Source organism: Carassius gibelio, chromosome A24 (assembly GCF_023724105.1).
Source record: "Carassius gibelio isolate Cgi1373 ecotype wild population from Czech Republic chromosome A24, carGib1.2-hapl.c, whole genome shotgun sequence".
In the NCBI taxonomy this organism is placed as follows: Eukaryota; Metazoa; Chordata; class Actinopteri; order Cypriniformes; family Cyprinidae; genus Carassius; species Carassius gibelio.
Genome location: NC_068394.1, coordinates 9723432 through 9739021, shown reverse-complemented (window position 1 = coordinate 9739021; position 15590 = coordinate 9723432). Strand labels below are relative to the sequence as shown.

Below are 15590 nucleotides of genomic sequence, written 5' to 3'. Positions count from 1 at the left end.
TAAAACTCTCAATGATACTTAACACTGATTTTAAGAAAATTCATAAGATCTCACCAAATATCTGCTTTGCGTCCGTAGCCTTCTCCATTAATGACTTCTGGGCTCATCCAGTAGGGGGTGCCTGTGACCGATTTGATTCCCGTCCCGGACATGCAGATGGTCTGAATGCGTTTGCTGGCCCCGAAATCTCCCAGCTTCACATTTCCAGAGGAGTCCCTCAAAATGTTAGCGCCTGTGTGGAAACACGTGTAGATTGAGATACGCCGGCTGAGATGTTTGTCTGACCAGTGATGAATGTCTGCATAAAATTATAAGCTGCTTATGGCATTTGAAGTTTGAGACAGTCTTTCTTCCCACGTTTCTAGTCGGAGTGATTTTCCCTTGCTTTAGCTATGCTGCCTGTGAGATGTGTGCTTGTTTAAGTAATGACTAATACCCGCCAGCCACAAGATTTCCACACCCTGGATGCCTGACTGTATTGTGAACGGAAAATGAAGACAGAATATGAGAAGAAGGACAGAGACTCCTTCCTTTGCAGCCCACATTTCATGTGGATCTTTCTAATAGAGGATCTTGGGTTTGTTATGGGAATGACAGACTGTATTGGTTCATGTGTGCAAAAAGTACACACTTAAAATGTCTAAACTATAAATGGTTTACCACTGCATTACATTTAATTTTACAGCAAAACACTTTATACCATATAAAGTCCCTGTGTGATACATCACATATTAGCTTTTATATAAATAGTTTTGTTTCTGTTTTATTATTTATATTATTATGGTGGGTATACAGGTGCATCTCAATAAATGATAATGTCATGGTTAAGTTCATTTCAGTAATTCAACTGAAATTGTGAAACTTGTGTATTAAATAAATGCAATGTACACAGACTGAAGTAGTTTAAGTCTTTGGTTCTTTTAATTGATTTTGGCAAAATTGATTTTAACAAAAACCCACCAATTCACTTTCTCAACAAATTTTAATACTTCATAAGACCATTAATAAATAATAAAAAAGTGAATTGTTGGCCTTCTGGAAAGTAGGGGCTCCTTTTGCTTTAATTACTGCCTGTATTCAGCGTGGCATTGAGGTGATGAGTTTGTGGCACTGCTGAGGTGGTCTGGAAGCCCAGGTTTCTTTGACAGTGGCCTTCAGCTCATCTGCATTTTTTGGTCTCTTGTTTCTCATTTTCCTCTTGACAATAGCCCATAGATTCTCTTTGGGGTTCAGGTCTGGTGAGTTTGCTGGACAGTCAAGCACACCAACACCATGGCCATTTAACCAACTTTTGGTGCTTTTGGCAGTGTGGGCAGGTGCCAAATCCTGCTGGAAAATGAAATCAGCATCTTCAAAAAGCTGGTCAGCAGAAGGAAACGTGAAGTGCTCCAAGATTTCTTGATTTCTTGGACTTTGGACCACGGAGCAACAGTCCAGTTCTTCTTCTCCTTAGCCCAGGTAAGATGCCTCTGACGTTGTCTGTGGTTCAGGAGTGGCTTAACAAGAGGAATATGACAACTGTAGCCAAATTCCTTGACATGTCTGTGTGTGGTGGCTTTTGATGCCTTGACCCCAGCTCAGTCTATTTCTTGTGAAGTTCACTCAAATTCTTAAATTGATTTTGCTTGACAATCCTCATAGTGCTGCGCTTCTCTCTGCTGTTTGTGCATCTTTTTCTTCCACTTTTTCCTTCACTTAAATATGTGGTCATAAGTTGTAAAATATACATGTACTGTCTGCCCTCCAGTAATATCTGAAACAGTGCCTCTGCTTCTTAAAAATATATTTACTATGAATTTCTTGCAAACACAGCTGCCGTTTTATATATCAATTTAACGAAATATTTTCTGAATATTATATGCAAATAATATTTTTGAACAAATACTATTTTTGAATATTCTAATTTTGAATATTTAACATTTATTTTTGTGAAATGTTCTACTTAAAGTGATTGTGTCATGTTCCATTAAAATAAATATCACTTGGTTTGCGATTTTTCTTTGAAGGTCCCGTTCTTCGTGATCCCATGTTTTAAACTTTAGTTAGTGTGTAATGTTGTTGTTAGAGTATAAATAATATCTGTAAAATTCTAAAGCTCAAAGTTCAAGGCAAAGCGAGATATTTTATTTAACAGAATTTGCCTACAAAAAACGACCCGTTTGGACTACATCCCTCTAGTTCCTGCAGTAATGACATCACTAAAACTGTTTTTTGACTAACCTCCGCCCACAGGAATACACAAAAAAGGGACGTGGCCTTGTTGCGCTCCGACAGAGAAGAGGACGATTTGCGTTTGTGTTCGTCGCCATGTCGTCGAAACGCTGTTATTTTCATCTCGGAGTCCAATCATCTTTGTTTGGGCTTCCCAGGGACACTGTACTTGGAGATTAATGGTTACAATTTATGTTTAACTCGGTTCCCGAAAATTATAATCCACGTGTAAAACTATGTGCTGCACATTTTACTGAGGACAGCTTCCCCAATCTCAATCAGTTTAATGACGGATTCGCACAAAGATTATTCTTGAAAGATGGAGCAGTTCCCTCTTTGTCTGGAGAAGGCGCTGTTTAATGGACCACAACCGGTAAGTATATTTTATTAAGTTGGTGCGTTTAACAGTTTCTGTAACTTATTACACAAAGGGCACCGCTGTTTAGCTTTGTTAACTAGATGATAGGGCTTTCCAAAAAAACAAATGCGATTTTCATGTGCATCTCTTCAGCAAAAATGCTCCTTTGATTATAAGTACATCTCCAGCACATGCTCCTGCACACTTGCTTCTCAAAACTATCCCAATCGCGTTTCCAGGAGGGTAACATGCTCTAAGCTGGTGTCGAATCACAACACAGGAACCGCTGGCCTAATCAGAACTTGTTACGTATTTCTGAAGGAGGGACTTTATAGAACAAGGAAGTCATCAGCCCGTTTTTATGACAGTGAAAACAGCAGTATACAGATAGGTGAATTGTGTGAAAAATACTGTTTTTTTTTTCACGCGAAACATGAACATGTTATATTGCACACTGTAACACAATCAAAGCTTCAAAAAAGCACGAAAAACGGGACCTTTAATTTATGTAATGCAATGACATTCATCCAAAACATGTCCAGTTTTTGGACCCACATCTTCCTTAATAAACTGAGTGATTAAAGGGTGTCCATGTCTAGAAGAAGCAATGCCTGCATTTTCTGGAAGGTAAATATGATTTTAGGACATTTAATATTATCAATGCTAAAAAATACCTAATAGACTGTAAAATTTGGTCAGAATTTAGCCCTGAAGTCTGGAGGAATGCAAAACCTTTCCCCCTTGCTATTCTTGGCGATACCTGAAAGGAAGTAACACAAATCTGAGCCAAGCCAATGTTATTTCACCTAATAAGAGGGAATGTATTTCAGGTGGTGTGGTGCAAGCGACACTCTCCTTTAGATTTACATTACAAGCAAGAGCCCACTGTTCTTAGCTGGAGGTGATTTATGACTACTGCGATTTACCTTTGATGTCTCTGTGTACGATCATGTTGCTGTGCAAATAGTGGACTCCCTGTAGGATCTGTCGGGTGTATCTGCGGGTGACTTTTTCAGTCAGTGCTCCGTAAGCCTTCAGCTGGTCTTTAATAGAGCCCTAGACACACATGGACACAGATGAAATATATCTTGCTTGAAGCCAGATACCATATTCAGTGCATAACGTGCAAGCAGAAAGGACTGCAAAGACTTTGTCTTTTTATTAGGAAACTTGGGAAAAAAAACAAGCGGTCAGCATATGCTTTGACAGGAAACATAAAAACAGGATTCAAACCTGTTTACCAAAGGATACAGTGCAATGGAAAATGATTTGACCCTTTCCTGATTTCTGTTGTTGTTCTATTGTTCATACTGTATGAACTGTACTGTATGAAACATTATGTAACAAGTACAAACTATTACAATTTGTTGTTTAACTCATTTGTTGCTTAAGAGGTGTGCAGATACTAAGGAGATTTTTACCCTTGTGTCTTTTTTTTTACTTTATCTATAACCAAATATATATGTACATATTTTTTATAATACAGTATATAAGTGTATTAAGTGATATTAAATATGATTAAATATTAAATGTCTTAATAATGCAAGACATTTATAATAAGATTCCATTTATTAACATTTGCTAATATGGATGTAAAATAATGCTAAATGTATTTGAAATAAATATTGGATTACACTAATTGAAAAAATAATAATAATACATTGCATTAACAGTGCTTGCATTTTATTTTGCATTTTATTTTGCATTTTATTTTGCATTGTATTTGCCCGTCTTACCTTTTTAGGACAAATCCAACTCGGATGTATATATAAAGTGTCAAAATTTTAATTCAACAATCCATATCCAGCTTTAAAAGTTCACTTCCAAAATATTCAGTGAATAAAAATGCATATGAAAACATATGCATATTAAAACATTTTGTAATTAATAATGATTTCTTATCAATAAAATAATATTAACAATACAATTATTTAATAATACTATCCTGTGTACAATAACTAAACAATAACTTTTTTTTTTTTTTTTTTACTGTAGATATGAGTTAAATGTGACACGGGACCACAAAACTTGGAGAATTGAGATTTATATATCATCTGGAACCTGAATACATAAGCTTTCCATTGATGTATGGTTTATTAGGATCGGAAAATATTTGGCCGAGATATAAATACGGAATCTGAGGGTGCAAAAAAATTTAAATATTGAGAAAATAATTTTTTTAAGTTATCCAAATGAATTCTTAGCAATGCATATCACTAATCAAAAATAAAGTTTGATATATCAACAGTAGGAAATGTACAAAATATCTTCCATGGAACATGATCTTTACTTAATAACCTAATGATTTTTGGCATAAAAGAAAAATCGATAATTTTGACCCATTAAATGTATTTTTGGCTATTGCTAAAAATATACCCCAGCGACTTAAGACTGGTTTTGTGTTCCAGGGTTACATACATCTGGAAGGGCAGATATACTTTTTCACAGCACTATATATTTAAGAATTCCTTAAATTTATATAGTGCTTTTCTAAGCACTCGAAGCGCTTTTACATGAAAGGTTGAATCTCCTTTTCCACCACCATGGTAAAATATATTTCAAAGAGTAATTATTATTTCCTGTAAACCAGTGTGTCAGGAAGTCACACTCAGATGTGTTTACAAAAGTGGAGCTGGAAGTATATAGTTCCTCAGAACGCTGAACTTTTTTTAACTTTCTGGAAAAGCGTATTACAGTGCCAAACATTTCTCACATGTGACTGTGTTTCTTTGAAACCCCGGCCCAAACAAAGTTCAGATTTCCTCAGCTTTCCTGTTTACACCCCTCGACGAAAAAACAATGTCTCCTCAAGGACAACATCGTGAAACACCTGTGACGCAAACTACAATAAGAGAAACCACAGTGCCTTCCTAGCAAAATTACATTTGCACAGCTCCTTCTAAGTAGTATTATTTTGTATTACGAAGTATCGCAATGTCCTTTTCAAGTTATTAAAACGGAACAATGTGTATTGCATATGCAAACCTATTGTAATACAGTCCTACAGGCTCTAGCGATCTTCTGATCCCTCATTATGTAATACATTTCTCACCTCACGTAACCCTGTTCCACATCCTACTCATTCATACTTTGTTCCCTTCACCTCTGCTCTTATCAGGACGCAGCAGTGCCGTGCAGAGACTTTGGCTCTGAGCAGCGATGCATCTGTCTGCCAGAGACCTTGGTGAAACAGTCCCCTTCCCCAGACAATATGTGACCAAGACACCACAAGTCTGTGCATATTAAAATCGAGCTGACGGATGGGACAGACTCGTTAAAGACAACCATTTGCAGAGAAACTGAACTCGTAAAGCCGTGCGGTTGTGCTGACAAAGAACACTGTGGATATGTTCGAGAGCCAGTGACATTTCAGGGTTGGTTTTCTTATTATTTGGAAAGCGTAGATTCATTAAGTTTAACAATATCATTTTCTTAAAACACTAGAATATTCCCAGTGAAAGCTGTTTTTTTTTTTTTTTTTCACATAGACTATGTTTCTTAGCACCTGATTCACTAAGTAAATAAGGCAGGGTATTTCCACATTTCCTGATTCTATTTGATTCTGATCCAGCAGCTCTTGATTTGTTTATATTCCAATTTCAGTTCTATCTGGTATGGATTAATTTGTTCATTTTGCTTATATATAAAGAGGAAAAAAAAATAGTAATACTGTAAATTATATATGGAAGTGTTTCAAACTGGTAACTCAACTTTACGTTACAAGAATCGGCTCAGAAGAGTTGTCTCAAGAATCAGGGTAAAAGGATCACACTTTATATTCTGATTCACTAAGAATAACCCACCGGTTCATAAGAGTAATTTGTCTGTGAATCAGGGTACACTATCTGTGCTGTATATTTTGATTTACTATAAAGAACCGGTCGATGAGAGTCATTTATTAATTAACTGCTGTATGTACTGACTCTCATAAAAGGAACTGGTTCATAAGAATCAATCTTTCATTCATCAAATTCACTTGATTCACTTAAAGGAGTCATTTGTTTATTAATCAGGCTACACTGTTCATGCTGTATGTCTTGATTCACCAAAATGAACCATGAAGTCATTTGTTGTTGAGTTACGGTACACCGGATGTGCTGAATGTTTTGATTCATTAAAAGAATCCGGTTCATACAAGCCTACTGTTTGTGAATCAGACTGCTCCGGTCATGCTATATGTTTTGATTCACTGAAAAGAACCAGTTTATAAGAATCATCTGTTCGCGAATTGGGCTACACTGTATACAGGCTGTTAGTTTTGATTCACTAAAATGAATCGGTTCATAAGAGTCACTTGTTCATAAACCGGATTGTCGATGGACAGTGAATAAGCTTGTTTTTGTTCTAGAATAGTCCACGCAAAAGTGGTTGTTTGGTGAATTAACTAAAGACTTTTTTTTTATTATTCATTCCACGGTATGCATGAAGTCTACATTAACTTACACAAACAAAATACTCAATATAACAAAATAGATAAAAGTCACTGAGGGGTTGAATCATTCTAAAAGTAAACAAAAGTAACACCAAATCGCTCCAATGAGCTGCATCAACACAGTGCAAAAACAAACATAACTGTATACACACCCCGGGCATTAATTCCACAAAGATGGACAGCTTTTTCTGCACCAGATCACGTGAGCAGCCGTAGTACTGAACTATCCGTTTGTGACGCAGATTCTTTAAGAGCTGGATCTCACACTCCAGTGCATTGACTTCCTGCAGAGAGAGACAAGAAACATGAGCAGAGCCTCTCTACAGGGCATAAACAGTGTCACCGTTTGAATTCACTTCATACTTACCTTGCTGGTTTCCTGAGAGTCAGGGTCAAAGGGCACCTGCTTGGCTGCCAGCTCACGTCCCGTGTCAACATCGTAGCAGAGGTAGACCTCGCCGAACGCTCCCCGACCGAGCAGCTTCCCCCGACGCCAGTTTACAGGAGCCCTTGGGGCTGAGGGTGAGAAGAAACCAACCACATTAACCTCATCAGCAAACCGCAGACTCGCTGACAACTCAAACTGCAACTGCAATCACAACTGGATGATGCTATACAGCTTTACACTTTCAGATTTATTTGCAACTGTTCCCCTCTCAGGCAATAAACTAGGATTAAAAAAACAGAGAGGCAGACACTGAACTATTGGCAGTCACTGCGAGTTATTTAAATATTAAACACCTGAATATAACTTCTTTAAATCAAGGCCGTGTCGAACTAAAGCAAATCCTTCAGGGTGTGTTTTTCTTTTCCTAATGCTAATACTACGTCTTGAGTTTGGAAATATTTGAATCTGGCTCTTTCCTGACTGATCGCTCTCATGAGCCACACGCATAATAATGCTATCTATCCATGCATTCAATATTTCTGCTATTGTTCTTTAAACATGCTGTATGGATCTAATTATAGACAGATTAACTTTAAGTCTGGATCCAAAAAACTACACCAAAGTCTGAGAAATACCACTCACCAGACAAGATTTACACATCTCTCAGACTCATTTCCCACTTATTCTATGCAGGGAACACATTTGCATCAGCATTTACGATCATTTTAATCAGCTTAGTGTTCCTATAATGATATCTGACAGTAAGCTTTCTGAATAGTTTATGGAGGCATTGGGGGAAAGAACCCGCAGACAGACAGCAGAGACAAGAATCCATGTCCATAAGTCAAATTTAGGCGCCTGTCCTGGATTCCTCTGAGGAAATGGAGCTGATTAAAGAACCTGCAGATGTCAAACATACAAGAGTACAGCGAAAACCATGCAGAGCCGGGGTGATTCATCATCTCTAATTGAGGCGGAAAGTATGGACAAAATCAAACAATAACAATGTGTACATAATTATAGTTTGTATCTCTGTGATTAAAGCTAACTGAAACAGTTTATTTACAGATTTGATTAAATTCTCATTTAAAACATTTCAATTTATCTAAATACGTTTCATTTATAATGTCCATTACGCTATTCTTGTGAATTGCATGCAACTCCGTTTTTGTCAGTATTTTGTGTTGGTCTTTTTCATAATGCTACATTCAATTAAAGCATCAAACTTGCACTAACAACTAAGGGGAAATATGATTTATTTTGCGGTGTTGCTACAAATTCAACTGAAGCAGATGGTACATAGAAAGCAATGCAGCCCTATTTGTGCATTAAGAAAATATTCGTAAAGATTACTCTACAACCTGAAACTTCTGGTCTGAAGGCAATTATGCAAATGTGCTTTATGTGGTTTTCTTTTCTAATGGTCTGCATAAGTGTCCTCGTGTGTATGCATGCATGCGCTCTTACATTTAGGAGTGTTGCATTGGCTGTTTTTCTCAGTCCAGCTGATGGAGTGCAGATCTCCACTGTACAGCAAGGTGCTTTCTCCATTATAGCTGTGTGTACGGCTGGACGGGACCAGCTGAAACATGTTCTCTTGAGGCATAAAGCTTCGAGGAAAGGTCCTCCGACCTGGATACAATGAGATATTTTAGACACATGATACAAAATACACCTTAAGACCTTGTAACCAATAAACATCTATGATCATTTTGGAGAAAACACTCATAACATTCCCTAAAAACGGACTAAATCTTTGCACAATCCAGATGTTCTGGATCCTCTCTTCATACATTAAGGCATATGCAATCAGCATGTCCAAACATCTTTATATTCCTCTTTCTCTCTTTCCCTAATTTTCTCTCTCGCACGCTCTTCTTTTCCTTTGTCTCTCACTTCCTCCATCAACCTTTCCACAAGGCCGGAAGCTCCTCTCAGTGCAGTGTTGTGCAACAGTCATTGTGACTCGTCCGGGGAAACACAAATAAAACACACACATACACTAAGTCTTTTATACAATTTGTGAGGTTTGGAGAAACTCAAATCATGCTGCCCATGTGCACAGCTTTATTTGCCTCCAGCGATGCATGTAATGTAAGTAATATGTTCTATCCCTGGTGAAAATATCAGCACCTGCACAACAGCATCAAATCAGCAAAACTAGTCTTCTAGTCTCTTCAGCATGGATGAATTCTTTTTTTTTTTTTTTTTTTTTTTTTTTTTCACAGACACAGAAACAACTAACTTTCAATGCATTTTCAGGAATGATTTTGGAGGAAAATATACCAAATTACAATAAAAAAACTACATTTTTATTTTATACTCTTAATATTGGATTCAATCATTTGTAAATAATAGACAAAACAAAAATAACTTTTCAGCATAATGAACTTTTTCAGCATAATCTATATTTAGGCTCTCAGTTGAGTCAAAAAAAATAAAAAAATTAAGTTCAGTAGTCATTTCAGAATAATTACTGACATAAACACAGTGACACATGCACTGTTCTGGTAAAGTGCTCTTACCATCACCATAGTCTTTACTGCGGCTGGACATGTGGAACTGGCGCGGGAAGGTCCCATGTTTCCCTTGACGCCCTGCAGGTGGAGCAGTTACATACAGACCGATTAGATGCATGCTTGACATGAGCAATGGTTTACAAACAAGCATTTTATCTTCATTCCCAAACAGCAAATATTGATAACAAAACTGTTTAGAGTATCTGATACATGATACAGGACACTATTATACCTGCAGTCACTGAATAAACTGTAAGGGAAACCACATGAAATCAGATAAACAGGGCCCAGTGTAGTGAAGAGCTCTTAACCAACGGGCACTTCATTCATTCAAAGTGACAAAACTAGAACACTCCCATTCTAAACCACTGAGCTGTCTGCTGCACTGCAGAGCAGAGAACTGAGACCGGGCTTACATGAGAATGATACAACTTGGCTGAATCCCCAAAAAAAAAAAAAAAAAAATTCGAAGGAAATGTCCAGTTCTTTAAAGTCTATTGTAATGCAAAAATCTAATTTGCATTACTGCAAAGCTGAATCGTAATTAAATACGTAAAATAACACATTTGGATGAATCTCGAAAAAACAACGTTCCTCAAATAATATTATGTGGGTATTGTGATTCACCCATTTGTGCTCTTAATAGAGACTGAGAGACACAAAGATCAGGATGGGAAAGAAAGAGCAGGACAGAGTGAGTGGCTATGTGTTAACACAAACAGAGTGACCCTGACTAGCTAGAGGACTGCTTGCTTAAAACACAAGTGCTGCATTCTGATGCCGCATGCAATTGAAAGCAGCTGTTGAGCGGGTCGACTGCCTTCCCAAATGCTGTTTGCAACCCATCTCCCAGGGACACCCAGTGATTTGCTCTGTTTAGAAGCAGAGCGCAGAGAGGAAAAATCTATTCACAACACAAGACTGTCTGCTCTCCATGGAGAATCCCCAGTGTTGGTGATCTGAATGCATGTATGAGTGTCTGGGCTTCAATGTAAAGACACACACGTTGTCAATATCATAGAGCTCTTTTTATTCTCTAACAGACTGGGATATAAACGGTTTGTGCGTAAAAGGTAAAGTTTCCGTGAAAAGTGTTTCTGTGCATGTGTGTGTGTGTCTCATTATCAGGCAGGCCTGCTCTATTTGATCGTCGCTCAAGAGGAAAAAACAACAGAGAGAGAGAGCTGGGCATGAGAGCTGGAGAGAGCGAGAATGACAGAGCAGAGGAGAGACAGAGAATACTAACCAGGGAAGGACATGAGAGAAAATCTCCTTGTTTAACCACTCCAGTAACTTTCAATCTCTCAGCACAGCAGAAAAAAGGAATGAAAGGGAAAAAGGAGAGAGAAATCTCATTCTCTTCCCATCTATACATGTCTATTATTCTGTTCCAAGAACCTAGTGAACTGTCTATGAAGGCAGACTTTTCAGACTTGAAAAATAAATACATACTAATACATACTAATATAAATATCTAAATATCCTTAAATCAAGATAAATGTAATGAAAACATTTGACATTGTAATAATATTTTAAAATATTACTATTTTTACTGTATTTTTGATCAAATAAATGCTTCTGACCAGTAGTATCTACACACACACACACACACACACACATATATATATATTTATTTATATGCAATGAAACTAGAATATAAGAAAGTTAGCTTTTTTGAATTAAATTACAAAAAATAAAAGACATTTTCCATGATATACAATTTTTTTGCGATGTACCTGTGTGTGTGTGTGTGTGTGTGTGTGTATATATATATATATATATATATATATACACACTTTTTTTTACAAACCTGCGCCTACTGATAAAGGACACCATCGACAGTATTGATGGAAAAATAGACTATGTTTGACAGGTGCAATATTTGAAAATCTTTAAATATGATGATTTGAACATCAAAGCAGCTCACTATGTTCTGACACATTCAACAGCACTGCAAATGTACAGTCTTGATTTGACATGACGCCCCATTAGCAACCCAGAGTGACCACAGTCAACAGCACAAAGAAAAGCACCTTTGCCCCGTCATAGAGAACTAGCTGTATAACGGAGCAGAGACCAATATAATAAGCCCACAGCTCTGACAGGAATCCATATTTACTGGCACATGTCAAGCTCACCTTTGTATTCATAGTTGAGGTTCAGGTAATTGTTGTCCCGGTTGTTCTGGGAGAATGGCGGGCTGTGGATACACAAGGAGAGAAGAAGGAGAGATTATGTTTATTTCTGCTTGTTACTCCCTTGTGTGCAGCGTTGAGGTTGGGCCACACCGTCTGCCTGGCCTACATCCCCGCACTGCACAGTCCCCGACGTGCCAATATTTTAGGATGGAAACGTGAGATTTTATTTGCCTGATACCTGACCCGAGATAGTAATGCCTGACCATTCATTTAGAGTTTTGAACATATCTGAATATTGCAACAAAAGGGTTAAGCATCATTCAATTGTGTACAATGCAGTGGCCCCAAAATGTGATGTAGGCCAGAATCTAGAATGTTAAAAAAAAAAAAATGCTATAATTCAAAAGTTTGGTGTCAGTAAAATGGTATAATTTTTGTATAAATTTATTCTGCATTCAACTGATCAAAAGTAAGAGCAAAGACATTTATAATGTTACAACAAAATTCGATTTCAAATAATTCCTGTTCTTTTGAACTTTTTATTCATTAAAAGAATCCTGAAAAAATGATCACAGTCTCAAATTATTTCTATTACAGGTACATCAAAAAAAAAAAAAAGATTACGGAAAAGGTCTTTTTTTGTAATTGAATAAAACAAAAAAAAAGCACACTTTCTTCTATTCATTGCACACAAACTGAAATATTTCAAGAGGTTGTAATTCTGATGGTTATGATTAGGAAAATATAAAATTCAGTATCTCAAAAAAGTTGATTAAAAGTTTGATTAATTTTGAGTATAAATACTGGGTACCTACTGGGCTAGTTTAGAACATTCAACCAGAATTATGGGAAAGACTACTGACTTAAAAGTTGTCGAGAAGACAATCACCAACACCCTCCACAAGGAGTGTAAGCCACAGAAGGTCATTGCTGAAAAGGCTTGCTGTTCACAGAGTGCTCAGATGTCTTCAGCTGTCACATTCCTAGAACCAAGCCACTCCTGAACCAGAAAATCGGACTGTTGCTCAGTGGTCCACATTCCTCTTTTCAGATGAAAGTAATTTAGCATTTAATTGGGAAATCAAGGTCTGGTGTCTGGAGGAGGAATGGAGAGGCACAGAAAGTCCAGTGAGAAGTTTCTGAAGTCAGTGATGATTTGGTGTTGCTCCATTGTGTTTTGTCAAGTCCAAAGTCAATGCAGCCATCTACCAGGAGATTTTGGAGCACTTTGTGCTTCCATCTGCTGACAAACATTATGGAGATGTTGATTTCATTTTGCAGCATTACTTTAGCACCTGCCCACACTGCCAAAACCCCTTCCAAGTGGTTTGATGACCATGATATTACTGTGCTTGATAGGTCAGCCAACTCACCTGACCTGAACCTCACAGAGAATCTATGGGGGATTGTGAAGAGGAAGATAAGTAACATCTGACAAACAATACAGAGGAGCTGAAGACCACTATCAAAGCAACCTGGTCTTCACTAACGCCTCAGCTGATCGCCTCCATGCCACGCCGCACTGAAGCAGTCATTCGTGCAAAAGGAGCCCCAGCCAAGTATTGAGTGCATAATTAAACCTGCTTTGGAGATCTTGAACATTTCCGTTAAGTAAATCTTTTTTTTTTTTTTATTGATTGATTATTTTTGAGATACTGACTTTTTTATTTTCCTAGGCATAAGCTGTAAGTCATAACAGAATTGAAACAAAAAACTCTTGAAATATTTCATACAAAAAAGTAAAGACCTTTTCCATGATATTCAATTTTTTTGAGATGCACCTGTAAATCCCATTTGCATAGCATAGCTTACAAGCATAAAAATTATTTTCTTAGAAGGTACAATTTTATGTCTTCAAGTTCTGAGTAATTCCTGGTTATGTAGAAAACGTAACAGTTTTAGAAACAGATTAATCAAGTTTTCCGGGCAAACAAATGAGTAAGGTCCTGTCCACACGGACGTGGGTATTTTCAAAACCGCTGCTTTTTCTACGTGGTTTGGCCGTTCGTCCAGACACCAACGCAGCACCAGGTCACTGAAACTGAACATTTCTGAAAACTCCTGCCAGGGTGAAGATTTCCAGAAACTCCAGTTGCAGTGTTTTCGTGTAGACAGCGGATCTGAGATTTTGTCTTGTGGCTTTTGAGCATGCGCTGTTATCTCAGCCAACTGGAAACTTTTTCAGGCTTCTGATTGGCTAACGTGGCTTTACAGTTGAGATTATATCACCAACTGTTGGCTTGGCATTCTCTTGACAGTGCTTCATAGCATACGTTTGCAGTTTCATGTAGACAGATGTACGTGTGGACCTGGCCTAACTCCAATCTGCCATCATTTGCTCAGCTGTGGGTAGTTAGACAGCAATGTTTTTTTGTTTTTTTAATCAGTGTGAACTGTAGCTTGTAGGCTCTGGCACACGAGAATGAAATAACACTGATCTTTGACAGACTCTGCCAATCAAGTGTCGACATATATCAACAAAATCCCAACCCTTTTCTTCAGAATAATATGTATTTCGGTGTGAAACTGTCATAATCATCAAGCAAGAAATGACAAGGTCTTGACAATATCAACTGAAATATAAAGTCATTTAAGAGGTGGAGCAACTTTTTTATCATAATTTATTCTATTTTTATTATTGCTGGAAATAAGACAATCTTTCGTTCACAGGCAAACCAGCAGATAAATTAGTTTTATTAAAAAAGTAGTTAGGAATTATTATAATGCTGACTTTAAGATGCAAACGGCCCAGTTTCAATTCACATTACAGAAGACGTTTACTAAAAAAACTATTTTTGTAACTCTTATAGGCAACAGCAATACCAAAAAAAGTCATGAGTTAATGCTCAGAGAGACATAATGTGATTGTTATTGGCCCGACCCTGTTATCCCTGTCTGATGGTGACGTCAGGGCTGAGCGGGGGTCAGTGCCCGTATGAGGGGAGAAATCTCCATGCACTTGTTTCCTGCCATTGTTCTGTGGGCTAAAAGCCAGATAAGGCTCGTGCAGGTAGCATGGTTTTCCTCTCTCCTTCTCTCTCTTTCCTGACTTTCATTCTCACTCTTTCTTTCCCGTTTTTTTTTTGTTACTGCTTTATTGACTGACTCTTTTTCTAACAATAGCACACAGGCAACAGAAAGCAGAATAGATTGGTGAGATCAACCCACTCTCTCTCTCTCTCCATCCTTCTCTCTTTCATTCTCATTCGTTCACTCTCTCTGAACAGAGCAGAGGCGGTGAGCGATAGCACTGGAATCCAGGCGTCTAGATAAGCAAACTGTCGCCGTGGTGACATCAAGGGCTTCCTGGTTGGCCTTTGTGACAACCCGATTCAATTTCCTCTCTGGGCAGCTTGTACGTTTATCAGATAACCCTACCCGTAATTATTATAATATACTCATTAAAGGTGAACGGTGTAATTGTACATTAAAAAGCAGTCTTCCATCTTCCAAAAACCTTTTTCCATTTAAATGCAGAGACAACTATAAATAAGGCAATTTTAGCTTGAGTTCATCATCTAACTACAAGTAGTGACAATACTGA

The 15590-nt window shown here is 37.6% G+C and overlaps 1 protein-coding gene across 2 annotated transcripts in view; it reads right to left on the bottom strand.

The window, feature by feature from the left end:
- The window catches only part of LOC127946604 (mitogen-activated protein kinase kinase kinase 3), a 54505-nt gene that overhangs the window by 3548 nt on the left and 35367 nt on the right, over window positions 1-15590 (bottom strand). For both annotated transcript variants that reach the window (XM_052543286.1, XM_052543287.1), the window contains exons 11-17: window positions 12047-12108; window positions 9915-9986; window positions 8857-9021; window positions 7369-7517; window positions 7154-7285; window positions 3496-3625; window positions 55-232 (exon numbers count right to left, since the gene is read on the bottom strand). In XM_052543286.1, coding sequence (XP_052399246.1) covers window positions 55-232; window positions 3496-3625; window positions 7154-7285; window positions 7369-7517; window positions 8857-9021; window positions 9915-9986; window positions 12047-12108 — 888 coding nt within the window. The remainder of the gene's footprint in view (window positions 1-54; window positions 233-3495; window positions 3626-7153; window positions 7286-7368; window positions 7518-8856; window positions 9022-9914; window positions 9987-12046; window positions 12109-15590) is intronic.